This window comes from Musa acuminata, chromosome BXJ1-2 (genome assembly GCF_036884655.1).
Source record: "Musa acuminata AAA Group cultivar baxijiao chromosome BXJ1-2, Cavendish_Baxijiao_AAA, whole genome shotgun sequence".
NCBI lineage: Eukaryota > Viridiplantae > Streptophyta > Magnoliopsida > Zingiberales > Musaceae > Musa > Musa acuminata.
In genome coordinates this window covers 16,526,645-16,543,997 of record NC_088328.1, presented here as the reverse complement: position 1 = coordinate 16,543,997, position 17,353 = coordinate 16,526,645, and the positions used below count along the sequence as shown (strand labels likewise).

Here is a 17,353-nt window from a genome sequence, read left to right as displayed (position 1 = left end):
TCGAAAGTCCGAACATTCGTCCACACCTTGATTGTGTTATGTGAAAAGTGATATGGCTTTAACACCATGTTGTCGACACCTCGGCATTGTGGACGACATGCTAGCACTGACATCAGATGGCTGGCACATCGGCTCTTGGTGATCATCACATGACAAGCATGCGGACACTCCATGGCTCTTTCAAGTCCCACTAATCAATCATCCTCCATCGTCCATTCTGTAGCTCGTGTTACAATGTTACACCTTCGGTGCATGCACCCAAAATTGGCATACCACGTTTTAACGAGCGATGGACCATCCAAATGTAACTGTTTTGGAAACCCACTACAAAATCAGTTCCACAAGGTATGTCAGAAGAGACAATTCGAATTCGGAATACGTCCGACCTCTTCGATCAACTACTAACAAGGGTTTGAATTGGATTAACCAAGTTCGACTCGTGAGTGACTCGTAGCTTCTTCATACAACATATTAGGAGGACTCTTCTGTAGCAAATGTTCTGACAGCATGACTCGGTTTGCACAATGTACCAAAATTTTCTTGCTAACATGCATTAGAAAAAAAAAAGAATAAACAACCTCCATTTACTTCAGAATGTAGTACGACAGCATCGTACTCTGTGCAAAGCTTCCCCTCCAAGTTAGCTGCGTGATCTCCCTCGCCTTCCCTAAGCCATTGTTGCGCGCTCTTTCACCCTTTATCTCGATTTCCAATGCTGCCGCTGCCTCAGACGTGCACCTTCACCGTCTCCGCCACCGCCACCGCCACCGCCATTACCCCACGCTTGTCTTAGACTGGCCATCCATTTCTCGAGCCCCTTTCCCCTCATTTGAAGCTACTCAGAGCATCGGTTGCCTTCTGCGATGGCAAATAAGCGGAAACGGCAGCGGAAGCGCCTCCGCCGCGTCCCGGCGGCCCTCAGGAGGGTATACGGCGACCTCGTGCAAACCCTGGAAGCGGCGATCCTTTCCCTGTTGCCCCCTCCGCCGTCCTCTCCTACCGAGTGCCGCTGCCGCGGACGCCTCTGCCTCGGCTGCGGGACGCCCGCTTATCTTCTCCGCCAAGACGATCCTCCGGACTACCGGATCCTACTGACCCGCGGCTTGTGCGTCCTCTCCTGCGACGCACCGCCTCCACCCAGGGTGTTTCACGGTGACGACGCTCCTCAGCGCGTGGTGAGCTGTAACCCTTTTCCTAATGGTGATTCGTCCCGAACGTTAGAGTTGTATCTCGTCTTAGGAGTTCGTTTCGGCTGGCTTCATCAGATAGCTTACGTGAATTGTGATGCATGAGAGTTTAGAGGGTAGCGACACGAGGGAATCATGCTTTAGTTGATGAAGGGTGTTAGCCCTTTTGTTTAACCTGTTGTTCTCCACGTTATTTAAATATCTCAAACTGGATTGTATGGTCGTATTTCATTGTTGGGGAGGGAGAGGAGAATTTCAAAACCAAAAGAAATCACGGATATTAATAATAAAACAATCGGAAAGTTGATGATTTAACAACTCTTGTCCACCTTCACTGAGAAAAATCAAAATTTTCATTATATGAGATCAATTATAAAACCCTTGATTTATCCATTTCTTTACTATCCTCTTAAATAAACACTTGGATTTACATTTTTTCTCTCCCCATCTCTAGAAATCCTAGAGAGCACTTTCTATAGGCACCCTAAAGAGAAACTCCAGAGTACTATAAGTAGTCCTCATGTCTTGTTTTTTTTTATAAAAAATCTAGAGATACATGAGATTCTTAGATAGAAACTAAATCCTATTTGTCTGAGTTTTCTTTTTCCATCAGGATTTCTTCTCGTACTAGGATTCCTTGTTCTCATGGGACATTGGCTTTAGGAATCCCAAAATATTTGTTAATTCCAATAATTTTTCCTTACTGGATATGAATTTTAAGGTTTCTGGCCTTTTATGTACCATTTAATCTACTATTTTAATGTGTATCGGTACCTCTTGATGTATGTTCAGTTGTTGTTTGGTATCGCCATATAATTTCCTTTTTCAGTTTTGCAAGAAATTAGTGTTTGCAGGCATATCTTTTAATCATTATTGTCTTGGAATCTTTGACTTGATTCTCACCTTGAATATTGTATTCTATGTTCTGACTATCACCTTAAGATGCTTTATATACTTTGTTTTTAATTTTTATGGATCAGATGTCTGCAACTAGACTTGAACACACTGCTTTAACCAAAGTGCTTGTTATTTCTGTTCTTCTGCCCATGGATGGGGCTCAGTGTGGTGGTCCAAGGTGGAAGCCCTCTCTCTTCCAGTTATGTGACATGTGACAATGTTGATGATCTCCGGTTATGTGATAAGACATGCTGTACTCTGTGGACAAGAAACTGAAGGAAGAACGAGAGATGAGTAATTAAAAAAGAAATTGTTTGGTTTTATGCCTGAAAGATCAGCTATATGAGTTATTTATATATATAAAAAGCTAATGGAAAAATATAGAGAGAATGCTGATTTCTTTATGATGTACATTGTCTTAGAGAAGTCTATGACACAGTTCTTAGTATTTTTGGGGTGGGTTTTAGAGGTGAAAGTAGTATTTAATAATTGTGGTGTAGTCAAAGCTATGTATTCTGAAGTAGTTACTAGGATATAAAAGCTTGCCTAAAGAGTTTCTTATTTACTTGGTAAAGATGAACTCAATAGCCATTTATAAGAAATGCCTCTATAATGTATGCAATTTTCAGTTATATTATTTTGATTGATGAGAGTTAAATTGCAATTAATTCTACAAACAATAGAAACTAAAGTATTTATGCTTGGTTAAACTAAGATCAAAAATATGAAATGAAATATTAGATATGCTAAGATAAGAAATGTGGGTGTAGTTTAAATGGATGGACAAGAAGTTCATGCAAGTTTTAGTTTCCTTGGAGTTTGGATCTTTTATTCAAGACGAAAGAGATTGGTGTCACACTGTATTTATAGGAAAAGCTAGGTGATTAAAATGGATAGGGTTGTTGGTTTTTTTGTGTGATTATTTGTGCACCTTAGATAAAAGGAAGGATTTCTAAGATAGTGTAACCATGGATTATAGTTATAGCCTTTTAGGCAATTAAGGAATTATGCGTTCAAAATATTAGTTTTCTTGGGTTGAGGATGCCTAGATGGATATATAGGGTTCCCAAAACAAGAATCAAAATTTTTTTATGAATAATTCAAAATTGTTTAAGATGTTGTGAACATGCCTGAATGAGACTTATGAATTCCATGGTTAGAATGAGTGAATAGATTACGATTAGTACTCTAAGGAGATGTAAAGAGAGTTCTAATAAAACTTTACTAATGGCAATGAAAAGAGACTCGAACCCTTTCAGTACAAGTAGGATTAATGACCTATACAGAGGTCATCCATGTAGGCTACCCCAAATAGTTGATACATTACAACTTGTTGTCATGGTCGTTTCCTTAGTGGTGACTTCTTCGAAGACTCCTTTCTCCTTCTAAAGTGAATCCTTTTCAATGGTTCAACATTATGATGCCATCATTTTAATAGGCTTTCCTCTATGAATGAAGTCCCTTTGTGTATGATAGGGATGCAACAAATCATTAGAGTTCTTGATCTTCCTCTCGAAGATCATTGGTAGTAAATGGATGAGCTTGGAGGTGGCTAGCCATTTGGTTGCTAGTGATGCTAACCTTGACATGGAGATGCCAATATGACAGGTTATAAATGGAAGGTTCTAGGAGCATGATCATTTAAATAGTTATCCGATGGTCAGATTTGTAACCTAGAATTGCAGGTAGGGTTATTAAAGGAAACAAGGGATAATTTTAGGATCACATTGGATTTCACATATAGTCTATGTAAGTTCTGCTAACTTATGCTGGTGTAAGCGTAAGGAGAGATCAAATCTTAGGGTGATGTCACTTGGCAATTTTGTCTTACTTGTGGTAAATGGAGAGGTATTTTAATAAATTAGAGAGATGGCTCTAGTATAATGGATTTCCTTTCCATGTCCTATCTAATGAAATAATATCTTTCCTTATACTTTTTATATTTTTATCAATTATTTCTTTAATAGAATGATGTCTCTTTGTTAAGCTATCTTTGATTACCTGTGGAAATTTGTAGGTGTGACAATTAAGATGTATTATTGTAATCATTGATAAGTTCTCTCTTAACATAAATTAATTACTATACATAATATATTATTTTATGTAGATAATTAATTTCTTTGTTTGTGTACTATGGTTCAGGAAATGATTAAAATTGATTTCCTTAATTATATGGATATGCCAGGAATTTTGCCAATCAATTAAATTATTAATTGATTTATTTCCTAACGAGTGATGTGATTTTTAGGAAGTAAATAGTTTATATTCCATTTTTGTGTGTGTGCCATAAGAAATAAATATAATATTTCTATCTTTGCTTGTGAAAGCAAAATAAAAATAAATTAAAAATAAAAATTAAATTACTATTTACCTTTCGAGGATATCTTATCTTCTCTTATATAAAGGGGCTCCTTCTCCCTCAGTTCTCATCGAGTCTCACAATGGGAGGGTTGAGGAAAGGATTTCTCGAGGAGATGATCTTGAGAAAAGGATAGTTAAGGAGAGGTAGGATCCTCTATTCTTTTTTAATCAACTTTAATTCATGTTTTAAAATCTTGATATTGAGATTTTATGATGCATAATAATATTTTAATTTTAAAATTTTATAATTAATAAATAATTATAATTGACTTGTGATGTTAGAATGATTATTTGATTTATATTGATATCTAAGCTTAAGTGAATTTTAATATTGATTTAATTATTAAAATTCTTGTTTTTGGATTAACATAATAGTTCTAATTTATTTAATTAGATATATTTGTGTTTCAAGAATTATGTGTGAATTTTTATGATTTAATTAGTTTTAAATTTAAGATTATGAATTTAAATTATTTAATTTATGGATTTTAGTTACTCTTTAATAATTTAAAATATTGAAATCTAATTTGATAAGAGGAGTCTAATTGGGGTCTGACTTGAGTCGGGTTGATATGCTAGAACGGGTCGACCCAGCCTTTATGACTAGGTACGATTCAGCTTATGTGGCCAAGTATGGCCCAGCCTTTGTGGTAAGGTACAGTCCAACTTATGTGGCCAGACACGACCGAGCCCATGTGACCAGGTATGACCCAGCCCATGTGGTAAGGTACGACCCAACCTATGTGACTAGGCATGACCCAGCCCATGTGGCAAGGTATGACCCAACCCATGTAGCCATGCATGGTCCAACTCATATGGCCAAGTACAACTTAATCTATGTGGTCATATACGACCCAACATGCAAGCTAGGCGTGACCTAGTTCAGTGGTAAGGCTCAGCCCAACTTGTGAGTGAGGCTCAGCCCGGTCCGCGAAGTTAGACGCACCTAGCTATGCAATTGGCACTAGACACATCATCACTCCTCTATCCAATCTGTTATACCTCAACCTAACTTATTACTTGGAACAAGCATGTATGTTGCAAGTGACTCGTCTAAGACTCGAGTGGGTTGGTTCAGTTTGGGCTAGCATTATACGTCATAGTCCAATTTCCTCATCCTTTATTGGTTTAAGCTCATTAATTGACTGAATCAGACATGTTTGATCGGTTTAAGTTGGTTTTGGGTGATTCTAGATCAACTTGACTAATTTAAACCTACTTGATCTAATTGAAATCAATCAAATCTAAATTAGACCAATCTAGGGTGATTCCAGACCGGTTCTAGAAGGATGTGAGGTTGGTTCCATTATGTCCTAATTGAATTGAGTTTGGTTTAAGTCAATTGGGCTATTCCAATTAGGGTTTGGTTGATTGAGGACTACTGAGAGATTGATATATCATAATTTTATGATTTGATGAACTTAAAAGCAAGGTATGCAATTTCGAATGGTATCGCCCGGTACGGACGGTACATACCGGTCCGATGGCATACCGGTACACGGACCGCCCACTACCGGGCGGAACGTTTAAAAGCGTCTCGTATCGGATGATACGAGGTAATATCGGGCGGTAACGATCGAAATTTCGACCGTTACCGCCCGACACAACGGGTTAACGATCGATTTCAATCGTTACCGCATTGTAACAGTGCTACAGTGCTCCAACGGTCAAATTGACCGTTGGAGCCCTTTCTCATGGTATTTAAACCCTCTTCTCCTTTATTTCACTCCATTACATTCTTATACTCTCTTAAACTATTTCAAACTCTTTTTTTCTCACATTTGTGCTCTTCTAAACTCTACAAAACAACGATTTATGACGAATATGATTCATGACGATCAGTCTACGATTAGCACCACATTGATGCATCAATGGCATACAGTGTATCAATACACTATGTCATGGGATCAATTCCATGATTGAGTCCAACAAACATATCATATTGATATGCAGATGTATAGAATCGAGGACCCCGATCCACTACCCGTGGAGGCCCGTCGTTCGTTTTGGTGGTAGAATCAGCAATCAGGTATATCTACATATGTGATTATTTAATTACTTTAAATTTTAGAGTTTATATTGTAACAAAATAGTCGAACAATTCAAATGATTTTTCTGTAGATATTTCAATATTTACACAAGGACAATCCGTAATGGACTGAAATATGAACCTTGCACAAGATATTCTTCAAAGCCCGAAAAAGATATGTGATATTATTCTTACCTAATTTACATTGATTTTTCTAAACTTATGCTATTACTATATTTATTTCTAACTTAAAAACCCTATCTTAACTTTTTTTTATTTTCAAGTATTTTCGGAGGGTTTTACACCTAAATTAGGTGTACCGCTTGGTATGCCCTAGCGTACCGCTCGGTACACGGTACCATACCGAGCCAACCTCGAAACACCGGTACGGTACGGTATTGCATACCTTGCTTAAAAGTTTTATCTGAAGGTGTCGTTTAGAAATGATTATTGATTTACTACTTTTTAAGTTTATGATATTGATATGATTGTTACCTTGTAGTATATGTGATTATATTAGTGGTCCACATTGGAAGTACAACCTATGAAAGGAACTACGGGCCCATCACAGTGCGGATTTACCAATGGACATAGTCTAACATATTATATATCAAGTATGGTCCTTCATAATATTTTATAATATTATTTCTTGGATGCATGCGTGAATAAATGGATGAATATAAATGAATGATCATGGTTTTTTATATATCCCTGTCGAGGGCAGGTAGAGCGATTCCCTTCAGGGATTAATGAGCCATTAGACGTGATGGTTAGACGGTTTCTCCATCAACTATTGGGAGGAATATGTCTCTATTTGGGCGAGTGAGAGATACCACTCCATCCGCTATTAGGAGTGCGATATGGGTTTTCTTTATCCGCTGTTGGGAGGAATCCATCCTGTGGAATATGTTTCTCCATCTGCTATTGAGAGAGTGCACCATCGAGTGTGATGCACACCTTTGTTATCTGACTATTATGTATGCGTTGCATGTGACTGATGCATGATTTTATTTATTACATAACAATTATCATTGTCTTTTTGATGCATAAGTTTTATGATGAATCAATATATTATCATTTCATATTAAATTATTGATATTTGTATATGTTTCACAGATATTGAAGATTATTTTTATGATTTTTCAAAGATTCCTACTAGCATGTGTGGTTGTTGATATGTTTTTATCTTATATTTATTTTTAGAATAATTCACTATCTTCTAATAGATCTGAGACTTGGGTGGAAGAAACTTATCATCACTTGTGGTTGTACCAAGAAGATGTGATACTGTTTCTTGTTAATAAAATATTTACTATTGTAAAGATGAAGATTTGAATTAAAGGATAAAAAAAAAAGTGTCTTTTGTAAATTATGAACAATAAAATAGTGATTTATTATTTTTTTTTAAATTTGAGATGTGACAATTATCACTTATATTGTTGTAGTTTTATGATTTAAGTATATGATGTACAATTTAAATAACATCTGATCATAACATGCACACTTCAAAACTCTATAAACGGTGTCGAGGAGATTATTATATCATGTCAAAGTCCAAAAGACTTGCATATTGCCGACACTACACATACCTAAGAGTTCTATTAGATATATAAGCATCCTACATGTATATCATAAGTACATGAGTGCATTCAATCCTTATGTCTTAAATCTTAATTTGTTTGGAACTACAATTAGTGTTGGAATTTGAATTCAACGTGATAAACATTGTAGAGTTTTGTGCTTCATATCTTACTACTGATGTTCTATCATATTTATGCCATCTTTTCAAGAATTGCTTGACACAAGAACATGAATACTCTGTATTTAGGAGCTTTGTATTTTGTTTATTCTTTCTTTCTTGAGTCTTACCCGTTGGTTTAATATTTCATTAAATAATTAATATATGTCCAGCTTGTTAGGAATGCAAGGGAATTGATACTAGATAACATGCTTGAAACCATGAACGTGTTATGCAATGGTCACGATAAGGTACACGTTACTTTATGTCATGCTGCAAAATATATTTCTCATTTATTTGTTTAAAATTGTGTTATACTTGCACTATTAACAAGTTGGTTTAGTAATTGGCATTTTCAAACTCATGTGTAAGCAAAATTTTTGAGATGAGAAATGTTATATGACACATATATTGGCTCACATTAGTTTGTGAAACATGCAATGGTCACAATAAGGTACACATTACTTTATGTCATGCTGCAAAATATACTTCTTATTTATTTGTTTAAAATTGTGTTATACTTGCACTATTACCTAGTTGGTTTAGTAATTGGCATTTTCAAACTCATGTGTGAGTACATTTTTTGAGATGAGAAATGTTATATGCCAACACATATATTGGCTCACAGTAGTTTGTGAAACATGCACTAATGACTTTTGTGCCACGTGGTGCATGTAAAGACAGCAACCACACCATCATCTGGTGTTGGAAATTTAGTATGCCTTGATGTATTGGTGCATACTACTTGTTATGTAACCTTCCTAATTTTTGTTTTCTAAATAAGAATTCCATCTCATATAAAAATAGGTAAGTTGGTTAGAGTAGAATAATAATTTGATAGTTTTAACTTTCAATTTATTTGATAAACAATAAAGAAGTGCTATATTAGTATTTATACCAAATGCATCCAATATAGTTGAGACAAAGTAGCTGTGTTGTAAGAAGCATAAAATGTCTCTCTTTTCCATGTATGCAAATCCTAGCCTTAAGTGCTCTAAGCCTCAATGTTTGAGCAGTTTGGCATGCTAGAAATTGTGTTAAAATTTATCTACAATTTGTGTAATCATCTGTTATTTGTTAAATTCAACAACCACAACAACAAGAAGCTGTAATGTCCCAACTATTTGGGGTAAGTTGCATGAATCTTCTCACTTAAACTAATTTTCATCATGTCTCTGGTAAGTTAGTTTTGCAGCCTACTATCCTTGTGGTGAGCAGCATCTATAAATAGGAAGTGAAGGTTTGGCATATTCATAGTGAATATGGGATCTCATTCAAAGAACAAGTAGTTCGAAGAACCAGAAGTTTTTTTTTTTTTTGAAGTTGTATGGCTAATGCAATGAAATGTCATTGATAAGCAGTGTTGAAGTTTTAAGAGGTTGGTGGGCAGGCTATAAATGAATAATCTTGAACTGTACAAGGGGCATTTTTGTTAGATCTGGTTACTGATTTAATTGGATTATATCCCATTGGATTTGTTCTAAGATAATCCATATTCCATTTGGTTAGTATTGGGATCCTTTATTTGGTCTAGAGTCTCTAGACCAAGGTTCGTAATTTTGTACTGTATCTGAGCATTGAGCTCAGCTCGGTATGGTACGGTACGGTATACCGAGCGGTATGTTCTGGTGTATCGCTTGGCATATATATATATATGTTTAAAAAAAAAAGGTGATGTCACCTCGTTTTTTTGCCTGCGTGAGGAGAAGAAACCGAGGTTTCCTTCTCCTCGCGCAAAAAAGGGCGACGAGGCGACGTCGCCTTGTTTCTTCTACCCGCGTGGGGAGAAGAAACGTCGCCTCAACGACGCTCAGTTTCTTCTCCCCATGACGTCGTCGAGGTTTCTCCCCACGCGAATGAGAAGTCGCCGACAACGACGCCGAGGCCTCGTCATCTCAAATGAGGAGGAGGTGACATCTCATCTACAGCCGACGAGGGTGGCGACGAATCGGGATCGTCGAGGGAGAGCGACGGTAGATCTCCAAGTTCTCCCTTTTCTTCTCCCTCTTTTTTCTTCTCCCTTGGCTAATACCACCCGGTAGCGGGCGACGACGGTTGAAATCGATCGTCACCGACCGATTTAGGGTGGTAACGAGGCGGAAACAACCTCAATCAACGGTACCGCCCGGTAGCGAACGGTCCGTGTACCGGTCTGCTGGCGAACTGGTACATACTGCCCGGTACGAGCAGTATTATTAGAAATTAAAATCCTTGCTCTAGACCATATACAAACCTTAGTTGAGAGGACGAGAGGAGAAAGAGAGAGAGGTAGGGTGAGAGATTGAGGACCAAGGGAGGGAGAGAGACGAGTTGCAAGATAGGTTATAGTTTTTGGATTGGTTAAGGACAAGAAGATCATTATCAACTTGAATTGTTGGATTGGATTGATGTGATTTGGATCGCTTGAATGTATAAAAATTAAAATGTTCTATGCTAAAAGTTTTCTTTACCTTCATATTTCATAAATTATTTATCTGTTTTTTAAAAGCATATATGATAGATTGTAAACTTATTTGCTTGTAGCTTCTAAGATAGTGATGGATTTTGCTCCGGCCTTAGTACTTCAGTGATTACATGCAAATGCGGTAGATGGTAATATAAAGATAAAAACAAAAAAGAAAAACTTCACTTGATGAGAGTGCCTATGGATTTGAGATTAATTCCAAAATCCCATGAGATCTCCCTGATTGAATGAAGAATGAAATCGTGAAGGCAAAGAAAGCACACTTCAATTAGTGTCATATGATGTCTATTTATACATGGTGAAAAAGAGGATTTTTCTCAACTGAGCAATGAGATTTCCTCGTCAATTGGGGAAATCTCATCTGTTATGCAGTTAAGGAAATCTCTCTGTTATCAAGCCCCCGCAAGTTTGAGCTCCTGTCAAGGATGTCGATCTTGGACTGATGCAACAAAAATAGTTTGCGGGTTACAGACTTCATGAGTGAGTCTGCTAATTGATCAGCCGTATGTACATGAGAGACACGAAGTTGATGTCTGACAACTTGATCTCGCACGAATTGAAGTCGATGACAATGTGTTTCATGCGTGAGTGGAACACTGGATTGACACATAAGTAGGTAGCTCCAACATTGTCACAATATATTGTAGGAGTAATGGTAGAGCTAACGTTGAGTTCCTTGAGGAGATTTGTAACCCAATTGAGTTCAGCAGCAACGGTATCGATGACACGATATTCAGCTTCAATTGTAGGCCGGGCGATTGTCTTTTGCTTTTTAGAACTCCAACTGATTGGATTAGACCTAAGAAAGACAACATACCCTGACGTGGAGGTTCTATCATCAAAGTTTCCCGCCCAATCAGCATCAGCAAAGGCATGAAGATGAAGTGGGGTGTGTTTGCGGAGAAAGAGGCCATGATTGAGGGTCCCTTTGAGATATCTCAAAATTCGTTTAACCGTAGACCAATGCATAGCAGAAGGCTGGTGCATGTATTGAGATAATTTATTGACTGCAAATGAGATATTTGGATAGGTGAGAGCTAAGTATTGTAAGGAGCCAAGTACTTGTCGGTATTGAGTTGAGTCCGTAGTAGGACTGCTATCACATAATTTGAGTGATTCACTAGTAGAGAGAGGAGTTGTAACCTCTTTTGCATCCTGTATTTTTGTCTTTGATAATAAGTCTTGAATATACTTTCTTTGTGATAGGAGGAGACCTGAGGATGTAAATGTTGCTTCCACTCCCAAAAAGTAGCTCAAGGGTCCTAAATCTTTGAGGGAGAATCGATTAGTCAATTGCTTTAGAAATGCCTGAATCTCGAAAGGATCATTGCTTATGACAATAATATCATCTACATACACTAGAAGATATATTGTATTTCCATTTTGTTGTCGTAGGAATAAAAAGGTATCAGGCTTGGAGTTGATGAAGCCAGTTGATATCAGAAACGATCCAAGTTCAGTATACCAAGCTCTTGGAGCTTGAAGGAGTCCATAAATGACTTTTTGTAGTTCGCAAACATGTCTCGGATACTGGTGATGAACGAAGCCAGAGGGTTGCTACATAAAGACATCTTCAGTTAGAGTCCCCTGTAAAAAGGCATTATTAACGTCCAGTTGTCGTAAGTGCCAGCTTTTGGAGATGACCAAACTTAGAATAAGCCGAATTGTTGTAGGTTTAACTACGGGACTGATAGTCTTTGTGAAGTCAACTCTAGGTCGTTGATGAAACCCTTTGGCTACTAAACGTGCTTTATATCTAGCAACGGACCCGTCTGAATTCTGCTTAATTCGAAAGACTCATTTACACCTGATGATGTTTTGTGAAGGATGAAAAGGTACAAGAGTCCATATAAAGTTATAGAGTAGAGTATCATATTCTTCACATATGAGTTTACGCCAGTGTGGAGATTTTTGGGCTTGAGTAATTGTGGTAGGTTCACTGGTCTCAGGAGAGGATTTTATAATAGCATGTAGGTCGAGAACCTGACGTGGTTTAAAGATACCACTTTTTGAGCGTGTTGTCATTGGATGTCTAGGAGCTGTAGGTTGTGTTATTGGTATGGGTGGTGGAGAGGCATTGACACGGGTCGGGGTAGGCTGAGATACATCAGTGGCACTAGGTAAAGAAGGTTGTTGTGTTTCTAAGGATATTACTTCATTAGTAGGTGAGGCTTGTGAAGAAGGAAGAGGAGAAGTAATGGAGGGAGTGAGGAGCTGTTGAACCGGAAGAACAAAAGTGTGGATCGTTAGAAAAGGGACTGGAGGGTGTGGTGAGAGGTTCGTTTGAGGGGATCGATGGTATACTCCAGTGATGTATATTTGTTGGAGTAGCTTTTATGGTAGGAGACTCATGGGTTTGAAATGGAAAGGCAGACTCCACAAAAATAACATGACGTGAAATAAAGACTTTTTTAGTTTTGGGTTCGTAGCATCGAAAGGCATTATGTTCAAGAGAATATCCTATGAAAATGCAAGGCTTAGATCTTGGTGTTATCTTATGTGAGGCATAAGGACGTAGCCATGGATAACATAAACAACCAAATATTCTGAGTTTTTGAAGGTTTGGGGATTTGGAAAATAGTTTTTCAAATGGTGACTGGTATTTGAGGACTAGAGTGAGCATACGATTAATAAGGTAGATGACAGTTTGAAAGGCTGCAGACCAAAAGGTTGCTGGCATGTTTGATGTAGAAGTGTGAGACCAGTTTCTACGATATGTCGATGTTTGTGTTCAGTAGAGCCAATTAGTTGAGGAGTGTGGCGGGGTAACTTAAGGTGTTGGATGTCATAGGTTGAGAGGTAAGATGTGAGGGCTTGATATTTACCTCCGTATCAGAGTAGACTATTTTAATTGTAGTCTGAAAGAAGTTTTCGACTAACTTTTTAAAGTTGGTGAAGATTATTGAAACTTTTGATTTATGACGGAGAGGGTATATCCATATGTACTTAGTAAAATAGTCTACAAAAATGACATAAAATCTAAACTTATCAAAAGAAGTGACGGGAGCAAGGCCCCAAACATCAGTATAAATAATTTCAAATGGTTTAGAACATGATATGGAGGAAATGCCAAAAGGGAGTCTTATGACTTTTATTACTGAGACAAGCATCACAATGAGTAATAATGCTATTATTTTTAAGAGTAGGAAGAGAATAACGAGAAAGTAATTTATTTTGGATAGAGAGTGAGGGATAACCGAGACGACGATGCTACACATCAATTGGAGCTGCAACTGAGGAGTAAACAGTGGGCTGTTTTATTTGTGGAATTGACGGTCATTCATAAACATTGTTCTTACTCTGGCCTCGGATCAAGGATGCCCCCGTGCTCAAATCCTTGATAAGAAAAGAGTTAGGAAAGAATTCAATGGAGGTATTATTTTGTTTGCAAAATTGAGAAACGGAAATGAGATTTCGTTTAATGTGAGATGCACACAAAATATCATCGAGTGTAAAAGTTGTGGCAGGTGAATTAAGCATTGTGGAACCAGTATGAGTTATAGGAATTCCTTTATCGTCACCGATGATGATGTCGTCATTTCCACTATAGTTGTTGTGGATGGACAAGTTCTGTAGATCAGAGGTGATGTGGTGGGATGCGCCAGAATTCACAATCCAATTATGATCACTAGTGTTTAGAGTAGTCGTGAGATTTGCTTAAGGCTAATATGATTGAGCAGGAAGTCTGGGTCGAGATCGACAGACCTTTGTAGAGTGATCGACTTTATCACATAGTTGGAAAACAACTCTTTGTTGGTTTGTGTGGTAAGGGCGCCAGGACTGCTGATGATTGAAGTAGCCACCTTGGTTGTTGTGATTGGAATATTGATGATGTGGAGGGATGGTTTGTTTGGAGCTAATAGGTTCAGGAGGTATATTGGTCAAACCTTTATTGATAGTCTTGTTATACGGATTACCCCTCCTTGTAGATTTTTGACTGACTTGAGTTGTGATGGATGGTCCTGGCAATTTGTCCTCGCACTTTAGATATATCTCAAAGTCAGTCAGCTTGTCATAGAGTTCTTCGAATGACACTGGTGAGTCACGTGCCCGTATTGCTGCTACCAATTCCTTGTACTTGTCTCCTAGGCCGTTGAGGATATGGATAGTGACTTCTTCATCACTGAGGGAATGACCTATCAAGGCCAAGTTATCGATAATAATCTTTATGCTGTGTAGATAATCAGCAATAGTACTTCCATCTTGTTTTGTTTCCATGAGACTGGATATGAGACTAAACATGCGAGTGCGTGAACGATTTGCCAGGGTGGTTTGCAACGTGCACCAGGCTTCGGCAGCAGTGTCACACGAAGATATGAGTGGGGCGAGGGGTCCAGGGACCGAGGCTTGAATTGCTTGGAGGATGAGACGATCCTGGCATAATCATAGTTTATGGTCCGGATTTGGTACTGGACTGGGTGCTCCTGGGATGTTGAGCATCGCTGGTGGACAACGAAGAGAGCCATCGACATAGCCTAGAAGATCATAGCCAAATAGGAGATTAGAGAATTGAGCATGCCAGGATGTATAGTTGCCACCTTTGGATAATTTGAAGGGGATAAGGGTTGTTGCATTGATGGAGATAAGGCTTGTATGTGGGAAAGTACTATGGTTTCCTGCGAGAACAGTAACTGGAGCATCAGAGGTAGATGATGAGGACATATGGAAGATATGTACCAATATGTGGGAGCAAGTAGAAGTCTGCAACGACGCCATTGATCAGGGAGGAAGAAGTGTTGGTGTAGATCAGTGTCACCCAAGGTGGGTTGTTGGTAAATGAGGTCTTTGTTGAAGGAGGAGTTTAGCTCTGTGCAATATTATGTAAAGCTGCAGATCTCTGTGCAGCAGTTCTGCAATTGGGAATCTAGGCGGTGTGTGCTTCGTCGTCGAAGATCACTGTTGTACTTTGCGTAGCAGCGATGCAGTGATGCAACAAGTGGCGTGGAAATGGTTCTGGATGCTGCTCGTCGAGGTGAAGAAGGTGGAGTAGGACGCAGTGGCTGCCCCTGGTAGCATGGCAGTGATAGGAATCTGATCGCTGAGTGATCTGATCGCCGAGTGATCTGATCACTGATCCAGAGGCAGCGAGAGGACATTGCAACGATTACCTCCGAGCAGATCATCGAAGCAGAGAAAGTCTAGCGAGGGAAAGGAAGAAGTCCAGGAAGGGAAGAGATGATAGTCTTGCACCCAGACGAGGTCCTCTCCAGGACCAAGACTTGATCCGACAGGAGCGTGTCTGTAGGAAGATCGAAGCTCTGCCACAGGATGCCGCCGGAAGTAGTAAGGATGACGTTGCTGGAGTCGAGGACGGTGGCGGCGGAGGCATTGGCAGGGCCCGTGCTCCACACTTCATTTCCGCCCTCATCCTTGAGGGAGAGGCGGTCGTCGCTGGTCAGCTGTAGGGTGGAGCCTGATCGGATGGGAGCGTCGCGGTTGGCGGACTAGACGACGGCTTTGGGGGAGATGGACCCGAACCAGATGGCGACGAGGAAGAGGGAGGCTTGGGCGTCGGTGGGGTAGAATCCGAAGGCGAAGTCGCCGGAGGAGAGAGCCAGGAGCTGGTCGATGAGCCGGCCATGAGGGTGGTGCCCTGCGTGATGTTGGAGTAGCTTTGGGCGGAGGAGATGGTCTGGGTTAGTAGCAAGACGAGGTCCTCTCCAGAGGTGAGGGTTTTGGCGACCATATCCACAAAGAGGGCCGCTCGATTGTCACGGACAAACTTCTAAACAAGATGTTTGATGTAATGCTTATGTATGTCCGTGTCTTTTGGCATGTTCATGCCTTGTACAGCATGTAGAGGGGCGACCGAAGGCTTAATAGTCCCATCTTTGTTGGGTTGGTGGCCTCTTTAGGCTTGTAAATAAAGGTTATGTCATGTGGACACGTGCGAGAGATTTTCGGTCTGTAATGGACCATTTTACCCTTTGGTGTGAAACTGTTCAGAGCTTGTAAAGTTTGTTTGTAATTTGCATTGTCTATGAAGTGTTTTTCGGAGATGTTTGCTTGTGGATCCCGATTGAGACGTTCTCTCTAACCCGTTCTCTCTTTTGTTGGTCCTAAGGGACAATGGGAGGCTTCGGGGAGGCTGACCTTTGCGGACGGACACGCAAGGGTGCCGTACGACTTAGGCAAAACCAGCTAAGTCCGTGACAGATGGTATCAGAGCGGGACAAGCACTCATAGAAACACTTAGCATGCAAACGTGGGGGACCTAGCGGGGCTGCGTTGAGGGCAGTCAGCACACGCGCGACCGTTTAGGGGAAAACGGGCATGGAGATGTAGGGAAAAGGAGTCGCTCGGAGGAGCGGGCATCTGACATTGGCATTCAGAGGAATGGCCAACCCTTCGCGCAAGAGGCACCACGAGAACAGGCAAGCTTGGAAGAATGCGGAGCGCACAAAGGTTGGGATGGTTGAGTTTGAGCTACGACTCAACGTTGACAACCATACTTGATGGTGCTCAAGGCAAGCGAGGCGCTTGGTAAAGGATGAGACCATCCAAAGTTGGAATGAGTTGCTTAGCAATCGAAAGAGTTGTGCAAAGCTTACAGAGGTGAGGGGAATTGCTAACTCAAAGAATTCGGTACTCATGCATGGGCTTGTATGCGGACGATGGAATGTTCGCGGCCATCCCAAGGCGACCGAAACTCGGCGCCATGGAGCATTGAAATTTTC

The 17,353-nt window shown here is 39.7% G+C and overlaps 1 protein-coding gene across 3 annotated transcripts in view; it reads left to right on the top strand.

The window, feature by feature from the left end:
* Positions 1-722: 722 nt before the first annotated feature.
* Positions 723-17,353, top strand: part of LOC103972865 (telomerase reverse transcriptase) — a 44,951-nt gene continuing 28,320 nt past the window's right edge. For all 3 annotated transcript variants that reach the window (XM_018821134.2, XM_018821132.2, XM_018821131.2), the window contains exons 1-2: positions 723-1,175; positions 8,386-8,463. In XM_018821134.2, coding sequence (XP_018676679.1) covers positions 864-1,175; positions 8,386-8,463 — 390 coding nt within the window. In that variant the 5' untranslated portion in view covers positions 723-863. The remainder of the gene's footprint in view (positions 1,176-8,385; positions 8,464-17,353) is intronic.